Source organism: Tyto alba, unplaced genomic scaffold, assembly GCF_018691265.1.
Source record: "Tyto alba isolate M040663 unplaced genomic scaffold, T.alba_DEE_v4.0 Super-Scaffold_26, whole genome shotgun sequence".
Lineage (NCBI taxonomy): Eukaryota > Metazoa > Chordata > Aves > Strigiformes > Tytonidae > Tyto > Tyto alba.
In genome coordinates, this window is record NW_024881300.1 from 3,572,280 (window position 1) to 3,594,060 (window position 21,781).

A 21,781-nucleotide genomic window follows, 5' to 3' on the forward strand; every position below is an offset into this window, starting at 1 on the left:
TGTCTTAGCTTGTGAGTGAGCCACAAAACCTAGTTTGGAATGAAAAAGCAAATGTTCTTGTTCTTGCATTGTTATGGTTAGGTTTTAAAAGACCTTCTTTGGACACTTTGAAAAGTTTAAATATGTTTTTTTACTGTTTGTTCTTTGACACTCTGAGGGTCAGAGTTTTGTTTGTCTTCTGAATTAAATAAAAACTGGTCTTTGGGTTTTTAGAGATCCACGGCTCTTCTGAAAGACTTGGGCTGCCGCTTAGCATGAGCAAATGTACATATGAGAAATAACATACTGTCTCTAAATGTTTCCTGCAGTTATAGTCAGACACTGTCTGCTATATGTAATTCCAATCCTGCTGTGATGGGTGGATTCATTCACTAGATAAGGAATCCTGCAAACACATAATGGTCATCTCAAGTGCTCTTCATTACCTTCCTGTTTGTTGTTGTTTCTCCTTGCATATGGTCAGAAGTGCACTCGGTGGTATTTCTGTTACGATCTTGGTCTTTCCCTGCCCTTGATGATAGCACAGAGTCTCTGGGCATCAAGCAGCTACTGGTTTTGGCAAGAGTTTTCTGTACTTCTGCAGTTTATATGTATTTAGGTACCTGTGTGGCAATGAATGAACCCTATGCATAGGAGATTAGAAAGATTCAATGTCTCTTACCCATTATTCCTTGCTGGAAGGTTTTATTCCAAGTATTTTCTATAATTAAAAACAAACAAACAAACACCAACTAAACCAAAAACCTCCCAACCAAATAAACAACCCCCCAACAATTTATTGACAGTCCAACTACGCTTTGATTTTCTTAATTTTGTCTAATTACTGCACAAGACAGACATTGTGTGAGCCTATAGAGGTTTCCTCCTTGCCCATTATTTATAAGCTTTTATATTACGTGAAAGGCTTTACATTTCTCTGGATAAATTATAAGTAGGTAAAATACTGATTCATTATGATTAACATGTTCAGTAATAATGATGTTTAATTAGTTCAGACCTGCACTGAAAATTGGCCTGTATGTTTCTGGCTTCTCCAAATATGGATTAAAATTAAGCTTTATAGTTTTATATGGAGGTTTTTTTAATCTGAAAACAATAGTCAAAAGGAGTAAGCAAATTCAGGATTGTTCTAGCACTCTGCTTCCCCAGCATGTGATATTCTAAAAATACAGAAGTACCTAAGACTACATTAAGTGTCAAAGAATTTCTGCAAAATTAAGTCCTTCCAACTGTCTACAAAACTCCCCCTAAGAAGTCTCTTTAATTAGTTGTAAGGATTTCAAACAGCTGGGATTCTGCTGCAGTACAGTCTGAGCCTGACAGGGGAAAATATTTTTAATGTACTTCTTACAGAAGTGTAGACTATGAACACAAATGAATGTGTTGTTGATAAATCGAAGCCAAAGGGAGGAGGATCCTGTGGCCACAGCAACTTGACATGCTTCCAGCCTTCTCCAGGACTGCTACAGCTGACTTGTTTTACCTTTGCTACTTCAGCTCCCTCATACTAATTTCACTTTTGGAGGGGTGTGCTGGGCAGAGAAAGCTGATGCTGGTCACACAGCTACAGCTGTCAGGAAATAACACATTGTATATGAAGCATACTTCATGTTTCCTACTTGTAGTGAGCTTCCTCTCAGGCCACAGAGCCTTAGCCACTTGATTTTTAGATATAAGGGACTTTCCCATGATCATATGAGGATTAAGTAACTGCTCTACTGCTTGTTTCTTCCCTGTTGAGGAGGTTAGGATTTGATCCAAAACCAGCAGAAGTCTGTGGACAGGATCTCATTGACTGACTGATTTTTTTAAAGTCAGACTCTATAAATAAAAGCAGTCTTCACAGAGTGGAAAGTTTGAATGCATGTGATCAGCTGAAATGACTGCTTTCTCCTAAAGTCTCCACCCGATATCTAGCAGTCCCATCAACCTTCAGTGTGACTGTATATGCTGGGGCCCTAGCAGGAACACAATTAGGCCTTACAGAGTTTTCACAAAATGAAAGATATTCTGGATTTTTGGCATTTTAGCCCAGCCTCCTGCTCAAAGCAGGACTACCAGCAGTGCTGGACGAGGTCAGCCATGGTTTTGCCTAGCAGAGTCTAGAAAAGGATGGAGACTGCAACCTGAGTGGCCCATGCCAGTACTGCGTTATCTACCTGGTGAAAAATTTTTTATAGCATTTGGCTTGAACCTCTGAAGTAGGGACATCTGCCTATGCCACTGGTTATTACCTGCCCCTATGGAGAATAATTTGGCTTTATCTTCATAACTGACCTTAAAATAGCTGTAGGCTTCTAGTATACCTCCACCCCCAGCCTCCTTCACCTGACTAAACAAGACTGGTTCCCTCAACCTCTGCTTGTAAGGTATGTGCTCTAGGTAGCTTTCTGGAGCTACTGCATCCTTTCCAGTTTCTCAAAATTTTCTTTGAACTAAGGGCCCTAAAGTTGGCTGCAGTATTTCAGATGCAGCCTTACCAACTCTGAGTACTGAGGCATAATGAATTCTCTCACTGTGCTGGCTGCATTTCTAATGCAGCGCAGCATGCAGTCCTCCCCATTTGTGGTGAGAGCACACTGTTGGCTCGTGATCAACTTAATTTCCATCATAACTCCCACATCCTTTTCAGCAGGGCTACTTGACAGCCAACTGATCTTTACTTCTTTGCAACCTAATGTTACCTCTATGCTTACCTACCCTGTAACCAGAAAAAAGCAATTTTCATCCTGTTTTAAGATCAACTTAACTTTAAAAGTTTAAAGTGGTTTTGTACTTGTGCTATCTACTGTAGAGATAAGCATCAGCTGAACAATCTGCAAGCAGCTCTATATGTTTCCATATCTGGGCTGTGTCCAGTATGGTGTTTTTCACTCTTATATAGCTTTCCCTCTTGGCATACCTCACTGCAGCAAAAAGCAGCTAGCCAACCTCTTTTCCTGTAATCGCTCTAATAACAGGCAGTTGACAAACCAGCCTGTGAAAACCCATCTGCTGTCACTAAAGAGTTACAGCTTGCATATCTGACCAGGAAATTTAAGACGTTTGCAGGCAGCCAATAAAAAGAGAAATCAACAACGCAGCTGACTCATGCAGGAAAACTCGAGTTGTGTTTGAATACAGTTCAAAGCCAACTCGCACTAGGTATCTGCAGTAGTTCCACTCCACTGTTCCGTAGTTCTTATACCCGAATTTCCAGAGGTAAGTTGGTTTTATTTCCAGTTTCTTCTACTGAGACATCTGAATATTTATATAATGTAGAGTTTCTTTCATACTAAGGGAAATGGTTTTGCTATGAGTTACTTTTTAAAAATTACCTTTAAAATTAGAAACTTGATATAAATAGCTTTATAGCAGTCTCCTTCCTGCCCAACCAGGGGAGGATGACAAAATTGTCTGAAACTTCTAGTGTCTTACTAAAAAATCACACAAAACCCTTCATAGCAAAGGTCATCTAAAAAATATTAGTTTTGTGGTTTGATAGTGAGTTTTTAAAAGGGTCTAGGAGAAAACGCATTCGGAAGAGCAGAACTGTTGGTAAAACATGGCTTCGGTACCAAACTTGCAATTTGGGGGGTAGAGAGAGACTTTATCGGCAAATAATGACAGTCCCATATTCCATGATTAGCCTTTCCAAATGTTTTAGGAATCTGGGTAGTACCCTAGATAAATAAAAGATTTCTCATTTTAGGGTTAAAATCTTTTGGAGATTTATCAGCAAATAACTCTAAATCAAAGTGTGGAAACAGATGTACAAACTCAGACACAGGTACAGTGGTGCTTGGCATGTCATGGTTTGTAACAGAGAAAGATAAAAGTGATTTTCATTTTGGTTTTAGAAAATCTCTAGGTAAATTAGGTTTTACAAATCCGAAGTAGGAGCTGATGGCTAGCTTTTATTTTTATCTAAGTAGCCAGTTAGCAAGAGTTCAAGAAACTGTTATAGTTTTACTTGATTCAATTTTAAATAAAAACAGATACTTTCAGGAATGGTTTAGATTCTGTATTCATTGTTTGACCTTCCTTGTATTATATTTGGAGTTGAGTAAATTCTTTTGGCTATTTAAATTATTATTTATCATAGTATATAACAAAAATGAGACATAATTTTGCTCTTGCCAGCCTTTTGACTACCTCCTTTATATTTAGGATTAGTAGATCCGTGTGGACTGTCTTTGCAACTTTAAAGGATAAATGGCCCATTTGGAAATTGATCTTCAGTCAGAGGAATCTTTTCAAATGTTATTAAACTCATAACCTGTCTGTCAGCCTCATACTATATTGAATTTATTCTTTAAGGAAACTCTAAGTGAAGCACCTAAGGCAGCTATTGATTTCAAACTACAGTAATCTAACAAAAAGCAAAAAGTACAACTGTACTTTCCTATCAGAATTAAATACTGTTAAAGCTGAACTGGTAAATCAGCTGCTGAATTTTTATTTGCATTTTGATTGCGGTTAGATGCAAAACTGAGCTTAGTACCCCTCTGATTGTGAATGTGCCTGAATGGCACAGCTGAGATTCTAAGATTAACTGAAAATAAATTGGTCATGATGTAGAAGCAGTACAGCCATGAGCACAGGCTAATTTATCTTCAGGTTTTTGTTTCTATTTTACTTGTGGAGAACAGGTGATCTGCTCACAGTCAGCAGACTCAGGCCTTCTGCATCCCAGGAGCTCTTTTTGTAGAGCCCATCTTCTAGAAGGACGCAACTCACACTCAATAGTCCTTACTGGTTACTTAAAGTTTTTGTTCCTGTTCCTTCAGTTAGCTCAAGTTTCCTTTTCTAGCTCTGGTCTACTGGACCCTGAAGGGAGTACTCCAGTTTGAGTTCTTCTGACTCACTGACCACTGATCTTGCAGTAATCCTTACCAATGGTTTTATCCCATCTGTGTTCTTAGCTTGCCTGTTTTCCTCTTTCACCACTGACTTTTGGTTATCTCTAATGTAGCTTCACAGATGTAATTAAAAATGCTACTTGTGTAGTAACACGGTGGTGCTTTGCAGAGGTTATCTCTAATCCACATGCATTGCCATGCAATGTGTCTGAGACATTCAGATGGCCCTAGAGGGGTACTGTATAAAGAGAGTATCGGCCAAATTAGTGGCTGCTCTAAAAACACAATTCCATTTAGCAGAGTTCTGCCAGGTTACAGCAGCAGGAAATTCGCCTTTAACCTTGCTTTTGCATTCATGTATGATGTTGTATTAAAGAAGATATGTGAGAATGATGCAGCACACACTGACATGAGTTACCGAATAATTGCCTTTTTTATGAGAAGCAGAGAAACTATATTTGTCTAGCATGTAACTGTAAGATACTAGTTTCAGTATCACTTAAAAATCATATTTTAATCATAGAGTATAAATAATTGCCCAACATTTCAAAGTCATCAGATGGCAATAATAATGAGGAATTAATGAGCACCTTGCAGCTTAAGATGGCAAGTTATGGTCCAGTCACTCCTTTGCAATTAGTGCGTTTTTCCTGTCTTTATAAGGAAAGTCTGACACAGAGTGGTAAAAAAAAGCCTGTTGGATTAGGTAATAGTTATTTGGGAAGTAAGGGGTGGTGCAACTTCACTGTGCTTTGGCAGTAGTCCTTAAAACTTTTTTTCTGTCATTTTTTTTCCCCAAGCCAGCCATCAAGAAATGGCCAAATCACTACCTGTAGTAGCCCAGGAAGATTTGGATAGCTTTACCTTGACCAGGACAGGCTCAGGCTTTGCACTCAAAGCCTTTCATATTTCTTGGAACACTCACATCGCTGTGAAGCTGCTGGCCAGCCAGGACACTACAGAGAGGTACGTGTCTTATTTGGCCAACCAACCACGCAGGTGGGCAGCAGAGACCTGCAGCCATAGCACCAGAATGAATCATGGCACGCCCAGGATCTTCTGATCCCTAAACACACCTCCGTTCCTAGAAATCCTGACAAGCCAAGAGGCAGCTTGGAGGCAGTTATACTGAGAAACAAGCTTTATGGCTTTTTACAAATTTTTATAAAAGTAGAGCTTGATCCTGAAGTCATTAAGTATCTCTACTATAATAACGTCTACAAACCCTGATCAGTAATACTCAGCATGCTATGGTATTCCATCTTTCTGGAGGTCCCTGATGAGATCTTAGTCTAATGCACCAGATGAGAGAGTAGAGAAATGGGAGGAGGGAGGGAGAATGGTCAGAGTTACAGGGCAGTGAGATGCGTACGTGTCCTAGTTATAAAAACGAGCAGGAACTGACAGGCATCAACCTACTGGCCACAAAACTCCAGTGTGCAACAAAACCACAGAAAGCTTCCAGGCGTAACAACAATCTACTTTTGATGAAGCAAGACCAAAGTACTTTAGGGAACGCACTGATCTGACTTGATCAAAAAAGGAGTGTCTGATGTGCATCTATGGACTAGTTACTCTTGTTAACTGAGAAGCTCCCATTCAGATGGCTTTTGTTAAAAGTAAAAAACAAAAGTGTCTTGCTCAAATAGATAGTGTTTAATTTGTTCCATTATAACGGCAGGGGAGGAAAAAACAGTATTTCATACAAATATTTTTAAATTGGCAGTTCATATTGTTAGTGATACTTCAAAAAACAAATGCTGCCTGTTGGGGAACAGTTGAAAACTTTAAGGTTTTTTTTTGTGGTTGGGGGGAGGATTGCTTGTTTTTAGACAGAAGTCTAGCAATTTTGTAATCTGAAGAAATGCCATTTGTTTATTAGGTTGTTTAAAGAACAAAATTTTCCTCTGTCCACATTTTCTTTAAATCAAGCAAACAAGACCCAAAACAAAATAGTTACAGAAATCAACATTTTACTTTGCTTTGAATTTAACATTCAATCCTGATTTGGCATCTTTGCACTCAAATTTGCTCCCTAAAACTAAAGCCACTGTTTTGCTTTTCTCTCTCCTTCTACCATTCTGATCTCTTGTTTACACTACAGTATTTAGGAAAACTGGTTGAATAAATTGTGTTTTACTCTGGCTGCAAAACATTTAAGTGTGTGCTGATGATAAATATTTGGATTTGTGGAAATAAGTGTTAAAATGGGTGGGGCTGTGAATTACTTCCAGTGATTAGTTTACAGGCTTCAGAATCAACACAGTAAATATGAGAAACTGAAACTGAAATCTCACTGTAATGGCTGGTTAGAATAATGAGGAAGAGTTCCAGGTCTGTTGAAATCAACCGCATTCTAAATTAATTTAAATGAGTTTCCAGCTCACAAGTCCCATAGAGTCATCAGATCTTTAAAATCAAACATACAATTAAAAAAAAAAAAAATCGAACCTCTAGCAGAAGTCCAGTTATATCCATGAAAATGCACAATTGAATTGATAGTTCAGTGTTTCCTGTGCACAAAGAAGTAACTGAAGTCCTCAGACAACAAAATTTTATTCTTCTTCTGATGATCAAAGCAAAGCTTTGTTATCCTCTGTAAATAAACTCTGAATTCAGGTCTACAGTCCAACAGCAGCTGAACTTCAATCAAATTTGGCAAAGTCACTGCTTACATCAAATCTGAACTTGTCTTCACTTTGACATGCTATATCATGTATCATTTATATACTGGGGATCCCACTAATAGCAAAAGGATACAATACAATTTCTTGGGGACAGTAAGGGGGGAAAAAAGTTGCTTTTTCTTAATCTAGCATTTCATATAATTCAGCTTTCTCCTGCCTTTGCACTTCAGTCCTGCTTTAAACCGTGCTCTTATGTTCATATGGAAGCACTCAGAGGTCTTTCATGTTATATTAGAAAAATACACTACACAAGGGATTGCTTCACTTTCTTAGAATTGTTTGGAAGATGATATAATATTTGGTTTATTTGTAGAATTATATTAGATTGTGTTCAACCATACGGTTATCTCTCATTTCCGTATCCTACACTATGTCATCTCTAGCTGAAGTTCTCTCCAGTCTAACCTGCCTCTAACCATTTTCTTCTTTTATAGGGAGTGGAAGTTGCTACTTCAGGATATAGCAAGTGTCAGATGCTATGAATCTGAACGTCTCCTGCCTTCTCTTGGGATTTACCAGTACCATGGACTTGTGGGGATAGTGACTGAATGGATGAACAATGGATCCCTCCATTCTCTCATCCATGAGGTACATAAAAAGTCATCTTTTATGTGACAAAATTAATTACAAGGTCAGCCAACAGAGAAAATCAGTATGTAAATTATGCACAGTAGTCACAGTCAATCTGTTCTTTAGCTTCTGTGTTGTACTTCTGTTTGTTGTCAAATTAAAATATGAATAGTAACAATTTCACACTACTAAAACCTGTATTTTGTGTTACTTAGCGTCAGCTATACCCAGAACTTCCATTTCCCTTGCTCCTAAGGATCCTGTCAGATGTGGCTGAAGGGCTGCATCACCTTCACAGCCTTGAGCCTGCTTTCTGCCACTGCAGACTGAAACCTTCCAATGTGCTTTTGGATATGCAGTACAGAGCCAAGGTTGGAGATTCTACTTTTAGCCTATTAATGTAAAAACCAGTGATTGTCCTATTGTTGCATGTATTTATCCGAATAGTCAAAATTTAATATAAAGACTTAAGGTATTGTTACTAAAATGGACTTTTTCTCCCATCTCTGCAGATATCAGATTACAGTCTAACCAACTGGAGGAAACAGCAACTGAGGTCAGACCTGCAGAACTGCAGTCAGAGGAACTGCCAGGATTTAGTGTACCTCCCTCCTGAAATACTTGAAGGAGGCCTTCCTTCCCAGGAAGGTGATATTTACAGGTGAATGGGATTTCTAAGGGCAGATCATACCTAGTCCTTGCCACATTCTACAACATTGCTGAAATACTTATTTTTGAAGTCATTACAGTAACACTGCCAGATCTACAAAATGCAGTAGGGTAGTATTCCATGAAGCCAATTACAGCAGTGAATTAAATTTGAAATCCCCCATATTTGGTGAATAATATACCAAGGTTAAGAACTGTCCTCAAAGTTCATCATATAAATATTTATAGTGGACCTAAATGTTTAAAAAGTGTAGCATTGCTGCAAAAATTTTCATACACATTGAGAAACCTAATAACTTCACTTAGTTTCTAAGCGTGAACTGTTGTTGGCTTTAGTTTCAGGAAGAAATGTTTATGTGTAGATGAGGCCCAGGTGAAAATAAGACATTTCTCTCAATAGTGTCCCATTAAGGTCCTATGGAAACTCTGCTGGAATAACTCACTGAGCCACACAAGCACTCACACTTTTTTAGTGATTTATACAAAGGAGGAAGATCACCTACTGCCACATGTCACTTTTGGGTATGTTACATGCTTTGTGGTTGCCTCAATAAATGAGACAACCTCAAATTGCAACTGTTGTTTTTACATACACCTTTACAACTGGCATATAGAACCTGTGGACTAACATCATAAATAACTTTTAAGCATGACCACTCTTCTGCTTTCAGAGCTTTCATGGAAGCAACAAATTTAAACTCCTGATTTATTGTCACAGAGGCAGGCTTTATGATGCATCAAATAATGCATACACTTGAGGAGATCTATAAGTGATGTGACTAATCTGATGTTCGTAAACATGAGATTTTTGCGCAGAAAGAGTGGAGGCTTACTTTCAGGTAGTACGATTCATTTTCCAACAAGTCATTCTTATATAATTTTAGATGCTCAGATGTGACTCTGCATGAGATCGGTGCATGTCTAGACAGTGGTGCAACAGAAACAAAAAGGATGTGTCATATATGAAATATTAAGTACATGTGAGTTACATGTATGTCCACATTCCATTAATACTTTCCTAAAGGGTATTGAAGTAAAAGCACTTTCAGATTTTATGTGGAAATAAGGCAGAAGAGGGAAGATGTAAGGCAGGAGAAGATACATGAGTAAGCAGATACATTTATTCTAGAACAGCTTCTTCCCCTTTCCCCTCTTGACTGCTTTGCTTCTGACTCATCCATAGCCTGCTTTCTCTCTTTCAGCAGCCTCCTTGCTTCTGACTCTGATTTTGCAGATTGAGCTTTTTAACAAACAGCTGTATTTTACACCATCTGAGTTGTGGGTTACATATGTAGATCTACAGTATCACTGGAATACTTCCTAGGATGTTAGAAAAGGAAAAAGGAATCTGGAGCCCCATCAAAATTTGCTGAAGAAAATAGACACACAGCAGGTCATAATCAAGTTTTTGGTAGGATAACTGATTTGCCTGTCAGTACCTGCTGAAAAGTCCAGCTCTTTCAGTTGCTATTTGAATGACTTGAAAACAAAACAAAACTGATAGAGAAAGGAGAGCAGAAGGTTCTGAAATTCACAAGAGCAAATGGAGGTAAGATGGTAACCTGAAATGTAATTCTAATTGATCCTATGTTTAAAAAAAAAAATTTTAATTCATTCTGGCAGATTTATTACTTTAAGAACAGCTCAGTTAAAATGAAACTTAATAATGCAGGAAACAGGATCTAATCAAATTAGGAAAGACTTAGATATACTTTGTCTTGAAAAACTCCTTTCTCTTAAACCAATAAACTTGCTCTTGGAAATGAGAACACACATATGGATTGCAAACTAATGAATGGTATTTCACTGGCTTTTTTGTTTTGTTTTGTTTTTCAGTTTTGGCATACTGTGTTGGGAGAGCCTAAGCAGACAGAAACCTTTTGAAGGTATTTACCTCTATTGTTTGTGTCAGACTTTGTGTTGCTCGCATCTCTTCCACAAATTCCCTTATTGTTGGGAAATTATGATATAAACAGCATTGTCTTTTTCAGATGTCCCTTTGCCTTCTGTTACAGTTACAGCACAAAGTTCCACATTATGGGATGTAAAGATTAGAATCTCTCAACAAATCCTCAGTATTTCCAAAGAAGTTGATCTTTCTGAAGGGGAAAGGCATAAAGCTTCTTACCCCACCTGTATCATCTCTCTCTGCTCGCTGAAGTACTTGGTTACCGAGTTGGGTTTTCCACTTACGTTTAGTGAGAAAGAATTATATTTGATGGTTGTCATTTTAAAATTGGGGAACATTTTAGTGACAAGCAGCTTAGTTGGATGAGCAGAATGCTCATTTTTAAAGTTGCCATGAGTTTCAAATCCCAATCAAGAAATGCCAGTTCATGCTGAATTCTCTTAAGTAGCCAGGGAATCTTACTTTCTTAGATGAAACTGTGAGTAGTTAAATAATTTAGTTTGCGAAGAATTGTATAATAGTTGTCACGGTCCATGAATGATCCCCATTTCATGGAGGTGGAGATCAATGAAAGGCTTCTTTGCTGTGGGCTCTATTATGCATGGAAAAACTGACTGAAGGATTCATGTATTTTACAGACTGAGGACCTCTTAGAAATACTGCATAGAATATAGTACCTTAACGTTCATACAATTTAGGGCTTGTGGCTGCCCAATGTAGATTCTTCTTGTACAACAGGAGTAACATTCTTATTATCCAGGTGTATATAAAACTGCATGCTTAGAAGATACCTATAATAATTACATGTATTCCTGAGGTATCTATGCATGTAGTTTACAATGTGTATTTACATATCCATTTGTGAATTATTATTTGGACAGAGTTCCTTACCCTGAAATGTCCTGTTGCAATAACTAGCTATAGTTACTGTTAAAGGTTAGCATATCTGTTTAGAAGCGTGTTAATATATTTTTGCTTTTAAAAAAACAGTCTTTGTTTTAAAATATACAAAATGACTTATGCTGAATATAATTTTAAGAAAGTTTTGCAGTCTTAAATATTTTTTTGCAGTGACATTTTCCTATAAATTGCAGGTCAAACAACCCTGCTAGAAGTTTTGACAGGAATCTGCAGAAGTTTGCGGCCTAGCATTTCAGAAAAGTTCATACCAAGCAATTTGCCTGAGAGGAACAGACTGTTGCACCTTATTGCTCTGTGCTGGCATCAAGAACCAGATTATAGACCACGCACTGCTGGTAACATTCAGGATTTGCTTTCTTTGCAACATACACAATGGAGATAGTCTTGCTGAGAATACTGTTCTAGCACTTTAAATCAATGACAGCACAACTGAAGTGGAAGTAGTCTTTAGATCAACAGAGTACTGTAGATGATTTTTCTAACTGAAGCTTCCTACCAGAAATGGCTAACTTATCTCCAAAATTGTGTTTAGTATACAGTAAAAATGCGTACAAATAAATGAAGGGATATTATCAGCTATATATACTAGATCAACCTGTCTTCATAATTTCTTGATTCCAATGCATAAGCAGTTCCCTTTGACATGTGCTATCATTGTTTACTTTAGCAAAACTAAGTTTATCAGCTGTTTCTAAAAAGACAGACAAGAAATGTTAAAATTGTGATACATGAGGACTTTTGAGCAGATTTTCAAAGCTGAAGTGCTGAGGTAGCAATTTGCATATAGTTTTATTGTGATAGATTTATACAGTGACGTGTATACCTTTTGCAAGTACATCTGTATGAACATTTAAGAAAACGTGATTTTAATGTGGCTGTAATAATTCTTTAAAATCAGTTCAAAATGGAAACCAAGAGCAGGAGGTATGAGGTGAAAGCTGTATTGAACTAATTTCATCTAGTCCATCTAGTTACTCAACAATAATAGTAAAGCTGCAATATGCTGATGCCTAAATACATACACACTTTCACATGCAATGTGGTATTTAGAATGTTTTATTATCCCTGCAGAATGTGTAGACCTTCTAAATGGAATTTTGATTAGTATAAATAAGGAGGCAATTTCCACTGCAATCTACAATCTAATGGATGCAAAGGTTAGTGCACAATTAAGTTTTATTCTCCTACAAGGATGTTACTTGATTTTTCTCAGTTGTAATCTTTGTGGTCCAAAACCAGGAAAGGCTTTGTCTTCACTGTTTTATTGGACATGCCAGAGAGCTGGAGGGTACTCTGGCACTTCAGGTTAATTCGGGAATTATATAAAATAGATACTGTGAGGTTCTCCAGAAACTGTTTGCTACCTGCGATTATAAAAATACGATAGCTTCTTTCCAGTCACCAGCTGTAGTCAGACTGGTAGGCCCATGTGAGTGAGAACAAGTATCAGCCTTAAGTAGATCAGCTTACGGCTAGAACCAAGGACAATTTTTGTTGTATGTACTGGTTAGAAGACCTGTAGTCCAAAACCTGGACCGTGTTTGTACCTATCGTATCAATACTAGTATTGGCACTTTTCTGTACGCTTCACTGCTTCTAAATGGACATGCTTCAGGCACAGGTTCTCTGATACCACAGAAAAGGATGGGGAACAGCCAACAACTGAGGGATACAGATAACTCTGTATGTATGTCTATGTTACCATGGGAAATCTGGCATAAATATAGCTATGTCCTATGAATTAATTTAGATAGACACAGTACGGAAACTAGTGTCACATGCCTCAGCCCTTGAACAAGTATTCTGACTCCATCTGGATTTACACAACCCATGCTGTGTTGTTGGTTTCACTGCTGTGCTTATGTGAGTTGTTTATGTCAGTGCACACTGGATTATTTCTACATGTTGCAATCACCTTCTGGGATTATAGAGCAGACTTGATCAATGCTTTAATAGGTGGCATAGTTATAGTCCAAGTAATTTTTACTACTGTTGAAGTTTAGGATTGTACTTTCAAATATTCCATAAACTAATACTTCGATCTCCCTTGAGCAAGGTTTTATTTTTCTATTTGCCAAATTAGCAAAGAGCGCTATTTATTGTTCAAACAACTGAACGGATAATACATCGAAAATGACTGTGAAAATCCTACTGGAGATTCTTGAAAATGGATTGATTAATAAATATTGAATTATATAAATTAAAAAACAGTTTAACAAGTCTGCTGCAGTTGTACAAAATGGAAAAGTTACAAGTGTTGACAAATCCTTATTGCAGGTAGTTTGACATACCAAACACAGGATGGTCCTGCTCTTCGGATACTTGAAGGAAAACATGTTATAACTAGCCCAATCTCTCTTTCTCTCAATATAGGACTATTCACCTTCCCCTGCATGATTCAAAAAATGAGTTATAAAATACATTTGAAACAACATAAACAGTGTAGAGTTGTGTCAGATTCTATGCCCACTTCCATGTGTTAAAATGCAAAATAGTTAGTGCCAGTATAAATTCTTGCTCCTGACAACTATTAATTGAACAAACCATATGTATACTTACTAGAACTGTGCTATCTTTTCCAGGAGACAGCACTTAATGCGTGCAAAGGTCCAGAAATATACACATTGCAGAATGGCATATACAACTCAGAGGTGAGCACATGGCATGAAAGTCTTACAGAAGTACTTCATAAACTGCTTGTTTCTCCTGTCAGCCCTGACAAAGTATAATAAAAACACTGTGGAGCAAAACGTCTGTAACCCTTTTTGTCCCTAACAAGGATTAGCTCCATCCAATTAACCAATGAAAACAACTGTTTTACCTTCTTCCAAGCAGCTGATTCTGATGTTGCTCTTGCAAAAACAACCTCTTCCACTTAAGAGTTGCTTTGAACCTCTCCTTGAAGAGGTCCTCATGAAATTGCAAAATTCTAATCTTTCTTGGAGTGTGTTCAAAATGATGGCTGGAAAACGACCTAGGCTGAATTCGAGCATTTTCAAACAGTTTTCTTAGAGTAAGGCCAACTACTTTGTGATAACTTCAAAATACAATTAACTCCCATTTTCAAAGTGATTTTGGCACTTGTGGCAGGCCTGCCAATACTGAAAGATACAGAGATAAAACTGAAGCTCACGTCTGGATCAGAGCTGGCTTTAAACAGCTCAAGTTCTAGTGACACCATGGCTGCTGGCAGCACAGGCTGCAGAAACAATCTAGGACTGCAGTAAACGCTAGGACAGTTAGCCTATGGATTTGGGCTGGCACAGTGACCCCAGGTAACTACCTAAAGTTATATTAAGTATGTCTGCAGGCTCAATAGATGCATACCTACTGTGCCCTGCACTGTGATACTACTGCCTTATATTCCAAGAGCAAACTCCTTAGTAAAGGTTTTGGAACAAAAGCTTTGAAGAAGATAATTCTTCTCTATTTTGATCTTTTTCAGGTCATCTGTCCACAAAAAAACAACCACTTAATCAGCAAGAAAATTCCTTTTGTGGTGCCAAGCTTGTCAACTATTCTACTTGACAGCAGTGCAAATAATCCAGGAAGAGAAAATATTCTTGAGACGGGTCTGTCAAACACTATCCCACAGAACACAACAACAAAGAAAGGTCTCTACCTTGAAACATATTCAGCTCCAGCTGTGCCAAGAAAAGGATAAATATTAATAGTTGTTCCTTAGACATGTTATTTCCCATATAAAATTGTCCCTTCTCAGTGTATAGCTGTGCCCTCTACTGGTATCATATGAAGCATGAGCTCACTGAAAACCGGAGACGCCACAATAGATAAAACCCCCTTTTTTTGCTAATTTGCTTTTAGAACCCTGACCTACATGTACAGCTGCCCTTCCCTCGCACATCAAATATTGGCTGTCACTTTGACAGAACAAGTCCCTCATGGAAACCACACTGCCTCGTGCCACCAGGAACAACTGTTTTTTTGTAATTTGCTAATAAGAAAAGAGATATATTTTTAAAAGACTGTGTTGCCAGGAACATGTGAATGATTCCTGATAATCATAATTCCTACATAAATAACTTCTTTTGTCTTTCCAAAGTGGATTTGTTCTTATCAAAGTGTTTAAATTTGTGTCAAGAAGAGATACTTCCTTAAAAGCTTTTTCTATACTTCTCATGCCTTTAGATCCCAAAGCTGAGCCACAGGAAATCAATTTACTTACAGCAACATCTGCATTTCCAAGCATTTTAGTTCTGATCAATAGCTGTCAGACTTACGGACAGAATAAAATGTTCCATAACTTCCGAAACAAATTCTTACAGACAGTTTGAAAAAGTCAGATGTGTGTAGTAATATATGCCAAAATCTTCCTAGGAATAATGATGTATTAACAAGGGCCCAAAGAACAGCTAGTAATAAGTAAGTGCTCTCAAGGTAGTCTTCACTTCGACTACTGTCTTCTATAGTGGCTGACATGTATAATATTCTGTTGTTCAATTCACACATCTCATCTTGCTCATCTTAAACTTTTTCTAGATCACCCAGGCTCTGACAATAGAAAATCAAACTCCTTTTGCACAATTCCTTTATCTGCTTCAACTGCAGGCAAAGAAAGAAGTCAGCATAACGACCCACCACTGGCTCTCAAGCACAGATCACAAGCAGTGACAGGTAAGACACCATTTCCAGTTTGAGGTGGTTATATTCTCCTTGGCCAGATCTTAATGCTTCAATTGTTTGAATTTTGGAGGACACGGATCTCTACATTTTGTGAACATTTTCAGGTATCTAGTGTAGTAACTCCTCCAAACTTGATATAAATCTCATGAGTCTATTTGTGTATAGCTGCTCCTATGTTCTCATAAGTTCAGGCACTGGCCACTGAGAACAATGGCTTGTTCTTTTTCAGGATCATATTCAGGCTGAGAACAGTTCTGAAAAACCATAATAAAAATAATATAGCACACATTGAATGTGAAATAAAATATATGTTTAAGTCTGGAAATTTTTTTTTCGTCATTTTAAGCTATGTATTCTATGCCTCTAAAAAAAGTAGATACTGACTACAGAAACAGGTGACTAGGAGGAGGGGGGACATTAATTTCCTTACTTACATGGTCTCAGTTCTTCCTGCTGAATAGAGGCAAAAAGGGCCAGCTTCTGATTTGTGAAGCCTGCCTCTGCCTGTAGGTGAAGCTTTGAGCTTTTTTTGCTAACTTCTTGCAAGGTGGCCTATGATAATTCTCACATCTAGCTAGCCATCCTTCTCCACTTCAATTTACTTCCAAGTGATGATGCAATTTCTGGATAAATCAACAGACTAGTTCAAGCGGGAAGAATTAATCACAGAACTCTACTGGCAACAGTCAGAAATCAGAATGACAGAGGCATGTTCTCCAAAGCAACAGTGGCTTTTGGTTATTTTCTCTTGATGTATGGTATTTACTTTACCTTAAAAACCCTAATGTCGGTACTAAGTATTCCAATCGGCTTGTGAAAACAGACAGAACCCAAAGCTCTTGATCATCTTGCTGGGAGTATTACTTTTGTTACTGTTTGGCTTTGACATATTGAAGTTCCCAGTTTCATCCTACATGTTCCAAACAGTTCTACTACCCTGGACTACCTATTATCCGTTCTTCCCCTTCCTACAGGACAAAGTTTTCTTGTCTATGTCAAACTAAGCTGCTTTGCATGAAGTTTGATATAGGTGCTAGCTGAATAGCACAAGACCTGAAAATCTCCTCCCCTTATACAATCTGAGCACTTAATAATCTTTAGAAACACTTACTTTCTGTAATCTGATCTTTATGAGTTTTGACAAAAGATGAAAATACATTGGACTAGTTTTGAACACAGAATGCAAATAAACTAACTCCTACTCCTTTCCTCCACCAAGTTTGTTTCTGGTGTTGATGCTATCACTTGGTAACACCTTCTGGAAGAAAAGAACACTTAGTTTATCTCGTTTTGTCTCCTTTTCACTCAAGATTCTTGCTGCAAAGGAAACTGCTGTCAAATATTAGCATGCCAGAGACAGATCATATTGAGCTGCATGACAGAAGGACGTCTCAACCACATCCTCGATGTCCTTCGTTCACAGCAAATGTTGTCCAGAATGGATTATGAAACAATTACCTCTTACCCCACGGTGACCAGGCGTGCTCGGGCATTGTTGGACATTTGCCTTTGCCTTGGAGAGAGGGCAGCACAGATTGTAGTGACTCTACTTTCAGTGACCAAGTCCTGTGGGACAAGGCAGCCATTGCCCAGACTGTCCTTAAATAGGTAAACAGGCTGTTGTTGTGACTTATTTTTTTGCGGTTTGTATGTGCATCTGAGCACTGGTAATTTGGAATGGCAATGATTCAAGTTAATTCTTCAAAACCCATTGGCTGAAGTCAATCCTTCCTACAGCCTATGATTTTAGTCCTCTAGTGGAAAAAGCTAGCTGGATTAAAAGGTCAAGCCAATCATTGCCTGCAGAAACTACCAGACTGGTATAAGAAATTCTAACTTGGACCTCAGAGATGGGAGGACTGCAATGTGTGCCAGACCAAATATAGTTCAAGTCACACGACACCTTATTTCCTTGATTTTTTAGAAGGAAGAAAAATGGATCATGACTTTTTGGAAGTCATGCTATTGAAGAACGGCTGTTACTAAACCCTTACAAATAAGGAGAGCAAACAACAGGTTACTGGATGAGAAGAAAAATCTAACTGGCTTTCACTGAGCTCATATCTGAGCCAGCTGTTAGAGTGAAAGGCTTAACAGATTCAAGAAATATTTCTTCAACAGGGCCTCAAGTAAGAATTGGAAATTTTATGTTATGCATATAAATGATTTTATTGTCACTCACTAATGGTCATATGCTCTGAAAATGGGGCACCAATAGCAGCACTTTGGAGAAGTGGGGCTTAAAGTATTTACTAAATGGAAAAACATTAATACCTTACATCTGTGTAGTTCTCTAAGTATGTCCACAGTTCAAACATAAAATTAAACCAGGAAGAAGAGGTGCCAAGCCGATGGTTTTGAAACGGTGGTTCTGCTGAACTGTAAAGGAAAGTAGTAAGATTATTTTAATTATCATGAAAATGAGGTTATATAGGATTCTGGTTCTTTGAAGGCACAGTGGGATTTCTTCAAGCTTCATGGCACTGGATTAACATGAGAACTTGTTATACAATCTACAAGTATATCAAATGCAAAACCATGTTACTTTGTTCCCCTGTGTTGCATTTGTTCTCTTTGCAGTTTCAAGCTGCTTATTGAATTCGGTAGTTTGGCAGGTTGCAATTTTAAATACAGTGATGACGCATTTTCTAGGCACATTTAAGAGGTGAGATGTGTTCCATCACATACTACAATGCTACTGGAACCATATTTTTTTAAATATAAATTTGTTAATCTTAAAGACTGCCTTGAGATAATATATTGTTATGATTAAAAGCAATATCTATCAGAACATGTTGACAGTAGTTTTGCCTATTAAAGGAACTAAACATCTACTTTGTTGAATTTTTTTCAATCTACATTTTAAATGGGAACTTTCAACAGTCTTTTCTAAAAAAGCATATCTAGCTTGTGAGGAAAAGAGCTGCTGTCATGGTGTTTTGGCTGTTTAGAAGGCATAAAATTATCAGAGTAAAACAGATAACCGTTCACCTGTGGGAAATATTTACAGACTTGTAGGAGAGAAACTGGCAATATTGTTGAAACTTAATTATCAGCTTTCAAAAATCATTCCATTGAGTTGTTCTGCTGGACACTTTACACTCATGTGAAAGATATGCCAGCTGGCAGGCTATGCTGATTTTTTTGTCATTATGTTTTTGACATAGAAACAGTTTGGGCTCTTTTCTTGAAACAGCTGCCTACTTGAGAATATCATTTGATGCCAGACCTAAACCCAGTCTTACCCGTTAATTGCAGAACTGGCATCAAACCAGTGGGAGCACAAATTATCTGTTTTTCCAGACATATTTTTGTTCTTCTTGTATTTAGCTTTCGAATTTAAGTATTTGTAATAGGATGTGACCTTACAGTTAAATCTATTACTATCATGCTTACACAAATTTTTTAAAAGATAAACCAAGACGACAGTTTATAACAAATTACAAAACAAAGGCAAATTTGTTACTCCATGTTCAAAAGAGCCTGAATAGAATTCAATGTTATTTAGCAATTAAATTCATATTAAATTTAATAAAAATAATGTTATTTGATCATGATCTTTGCCACCTTGCTCAACTGAAACCCGTGCATGAGTGTGAGATTTTTTTGTACTGATACTTTTGATAAAAACACTGTCATAACTAGCTATGCTACTGCCAAAGCCTTGCTATATAGTTAAGCTGATATAGCCAAATGCTTAGACCTTCTCATAGCTCTCCCTGGTGTAATAGAAACATTTAAATTTTGGGATTTGTTGACAGTTGTAGCTGTTGGGAATCTTTACGTGTGGTAATTTTGAAGGGATGATACTAATTTATTGAAATGAAACTGCTGTTGATATAAAAAGATTTGATACAAAACTAGAGTACCATGACCTGAAACTAGCATAATTTCATTTTGTTTCACCAAAAATACATACTCTTATAAGGCCCATAGTGTACTGGCTATGTAACGAACACATTGATGTAATGTGTCGATCGCATTTTAACTACTGATCATATCAAACTGCTTAAAGCTTCTGGTATTCTGATTGTACACAAGCTAGTTCATTAGCTAAGATTGCTGCCATCCTCGCCTCTGTGTTCTGCAGTTCTCTTGATATCATAAACCAACATAAAATAAACGACATTGAGCAAGAGTAAAGATAGAAGAACCAAACTGGTCTTTATTATCTATGGGAAGAAACATGGCTTGAATGTGAAGAATGTCTAGAGGCCCAGGACAGAAAGACAAAACATAGATAACTCCAGAAAACAACAAAGGGAAAACTAAAAAGAAATCACTTCAGGACTGACCATACAAAGTAATTAGTAAAACGCTCTCTTTTGCAGTTACTCAGGAAAGACAAAACTAGAATTAATAGATGTTAAAATTAAGTTGTTCAAATTCTATGAAGCTATTTGGATTTATTAAAGGAACACTAAGTGGAGTAGGCAGATGGTTATTTTTCTGACTTTATTGTAATATATTTTTCTTCTTGAATGCTGGTTGCAGTTATCTTTTGCTGACTTGTAAAATAACTGTCCCTTGCCCTTCTTCCTATCTATACAACACCTTTATCTTAGCTGGGATACTTCCTGCAATGTAAGAACGCCTGCGCTAGAATTTCTTTGAGGGTAATTTGTGGAAAATTAATCTGAGGTATTGGAATGAAATATCTAAGAGATTAATCCTTCCAGTAGAGAGCAAAGCAAACAAAGCTATAAATACCACTCAGTAGTTGTCACCAGTGCTTGTTAAAAACACTTCCAGAGAATAACAGGGGAAGACAACAAGTGCATATTCATAAAATACTCATTTATAAAACTTTTAAAAATGCATTAATAGACTGCTAATATACATAGAATAATTTTATACCAGGTAAGTAGTCCAAAATGTACAAAAACTAAAGTACTAACCAAAACATCTTAAACCTCAAGGATTCTTATTTTACTGTTTCAAGTCTGAATTCTACACAACCTTGCAAGTGTTTTCATACTTGCACAGGTTTAGTCACTTGAGCTATTCATGTGAAGATTTGTAAAGAAGGTTAAGCTCATATCTAAATACTTGTGGGACTAGGACCCAAACATCTTCAAGGTAGGCACAGATAATTTAGGTTTCTTTACTGCTATTTATTGATTATAGCGCTACACAGCTATTAACTATACTCTCCTTCAGTAACACATGTTGTTTCTAAGATAGCGGGGGTTTTTTATGCATGAAGAAATCATCTTGTGCTATATTCCCTTTCATGCTTTTCCTGCCACCTTTGCAAAATACTATACTGGATCTCAAAAGGCCTTAGCACAGTTTTGATTACATTCTTTATCAAAGAAAGTAATCCTTTGCTTGCTTTGCCTGGTACTACATTCCCTTTACTGAGTGCATGGTTGACTTGACAGCTGGTATGTCAGCTGAGTTAAAACTCCTGGATTTTGAAGGTAAGTCTACCATAAATTAAACTACCTGACAAGGTCTGAAAAGAACATATTTAATGAGTTATTTGTGTTACATGCAAGTTAGCGTAGCTGCAGGAATACATTAATTGTACAGTTAAA

At 37.3% G+C, this 21,781-nt stretch overlaps 1 protein-coding gene across 2 annotated transcripts; it reads left to right on the plus strand.

The window, feature by feature from the left end:
• The first annotated feature begins 3,109 nt into the window (after nt 1–3,109).
• On the plus strand, nt 3,110–20,384 carry LOC104367582 (receptor-interacting serine/threonine-protein kinase 2). Of its 2 annotated transcripts, XM_009974737.3 has the most exons (12): nt 3,110–3,201; nt 5,642–5,807; nt 7,963–8,116; nt 8,314–8,469; nt 8,611–8,759; nt 10,604–10,653; nt 11,771–11,932; nt 12,669–12,754; nt 14,180–14,248; nt 15,043–15,211; nt 16,098–16,232; nt 17,552–20,384. In XM_009974737.3, exons 2-12 carry the CDS (start codon nt 5,656–5,658, stop codon nt 17,851–17,853), a joined length of 1,584 nt encoding a protein of 527 aa, XP_009973039.3. In that variant the 5' UTR covers nt 3,110–3,201; nt 5,642–5,655; the 3' UTR covers nt 17,854–20,384. The 2 variants fall into 2 exon arrangements, with proteins under 2 accessions (XP_009973039.3, XP_032853599.2); XM_032997708.2 differs by lacking the exon at nt 5,642–5,807 and having other exon boundaries at nt 3,124–3,201.
• The last annotated feature ends 1,397 nt before the right edge of the window (nt 20,385–21,781 follow it).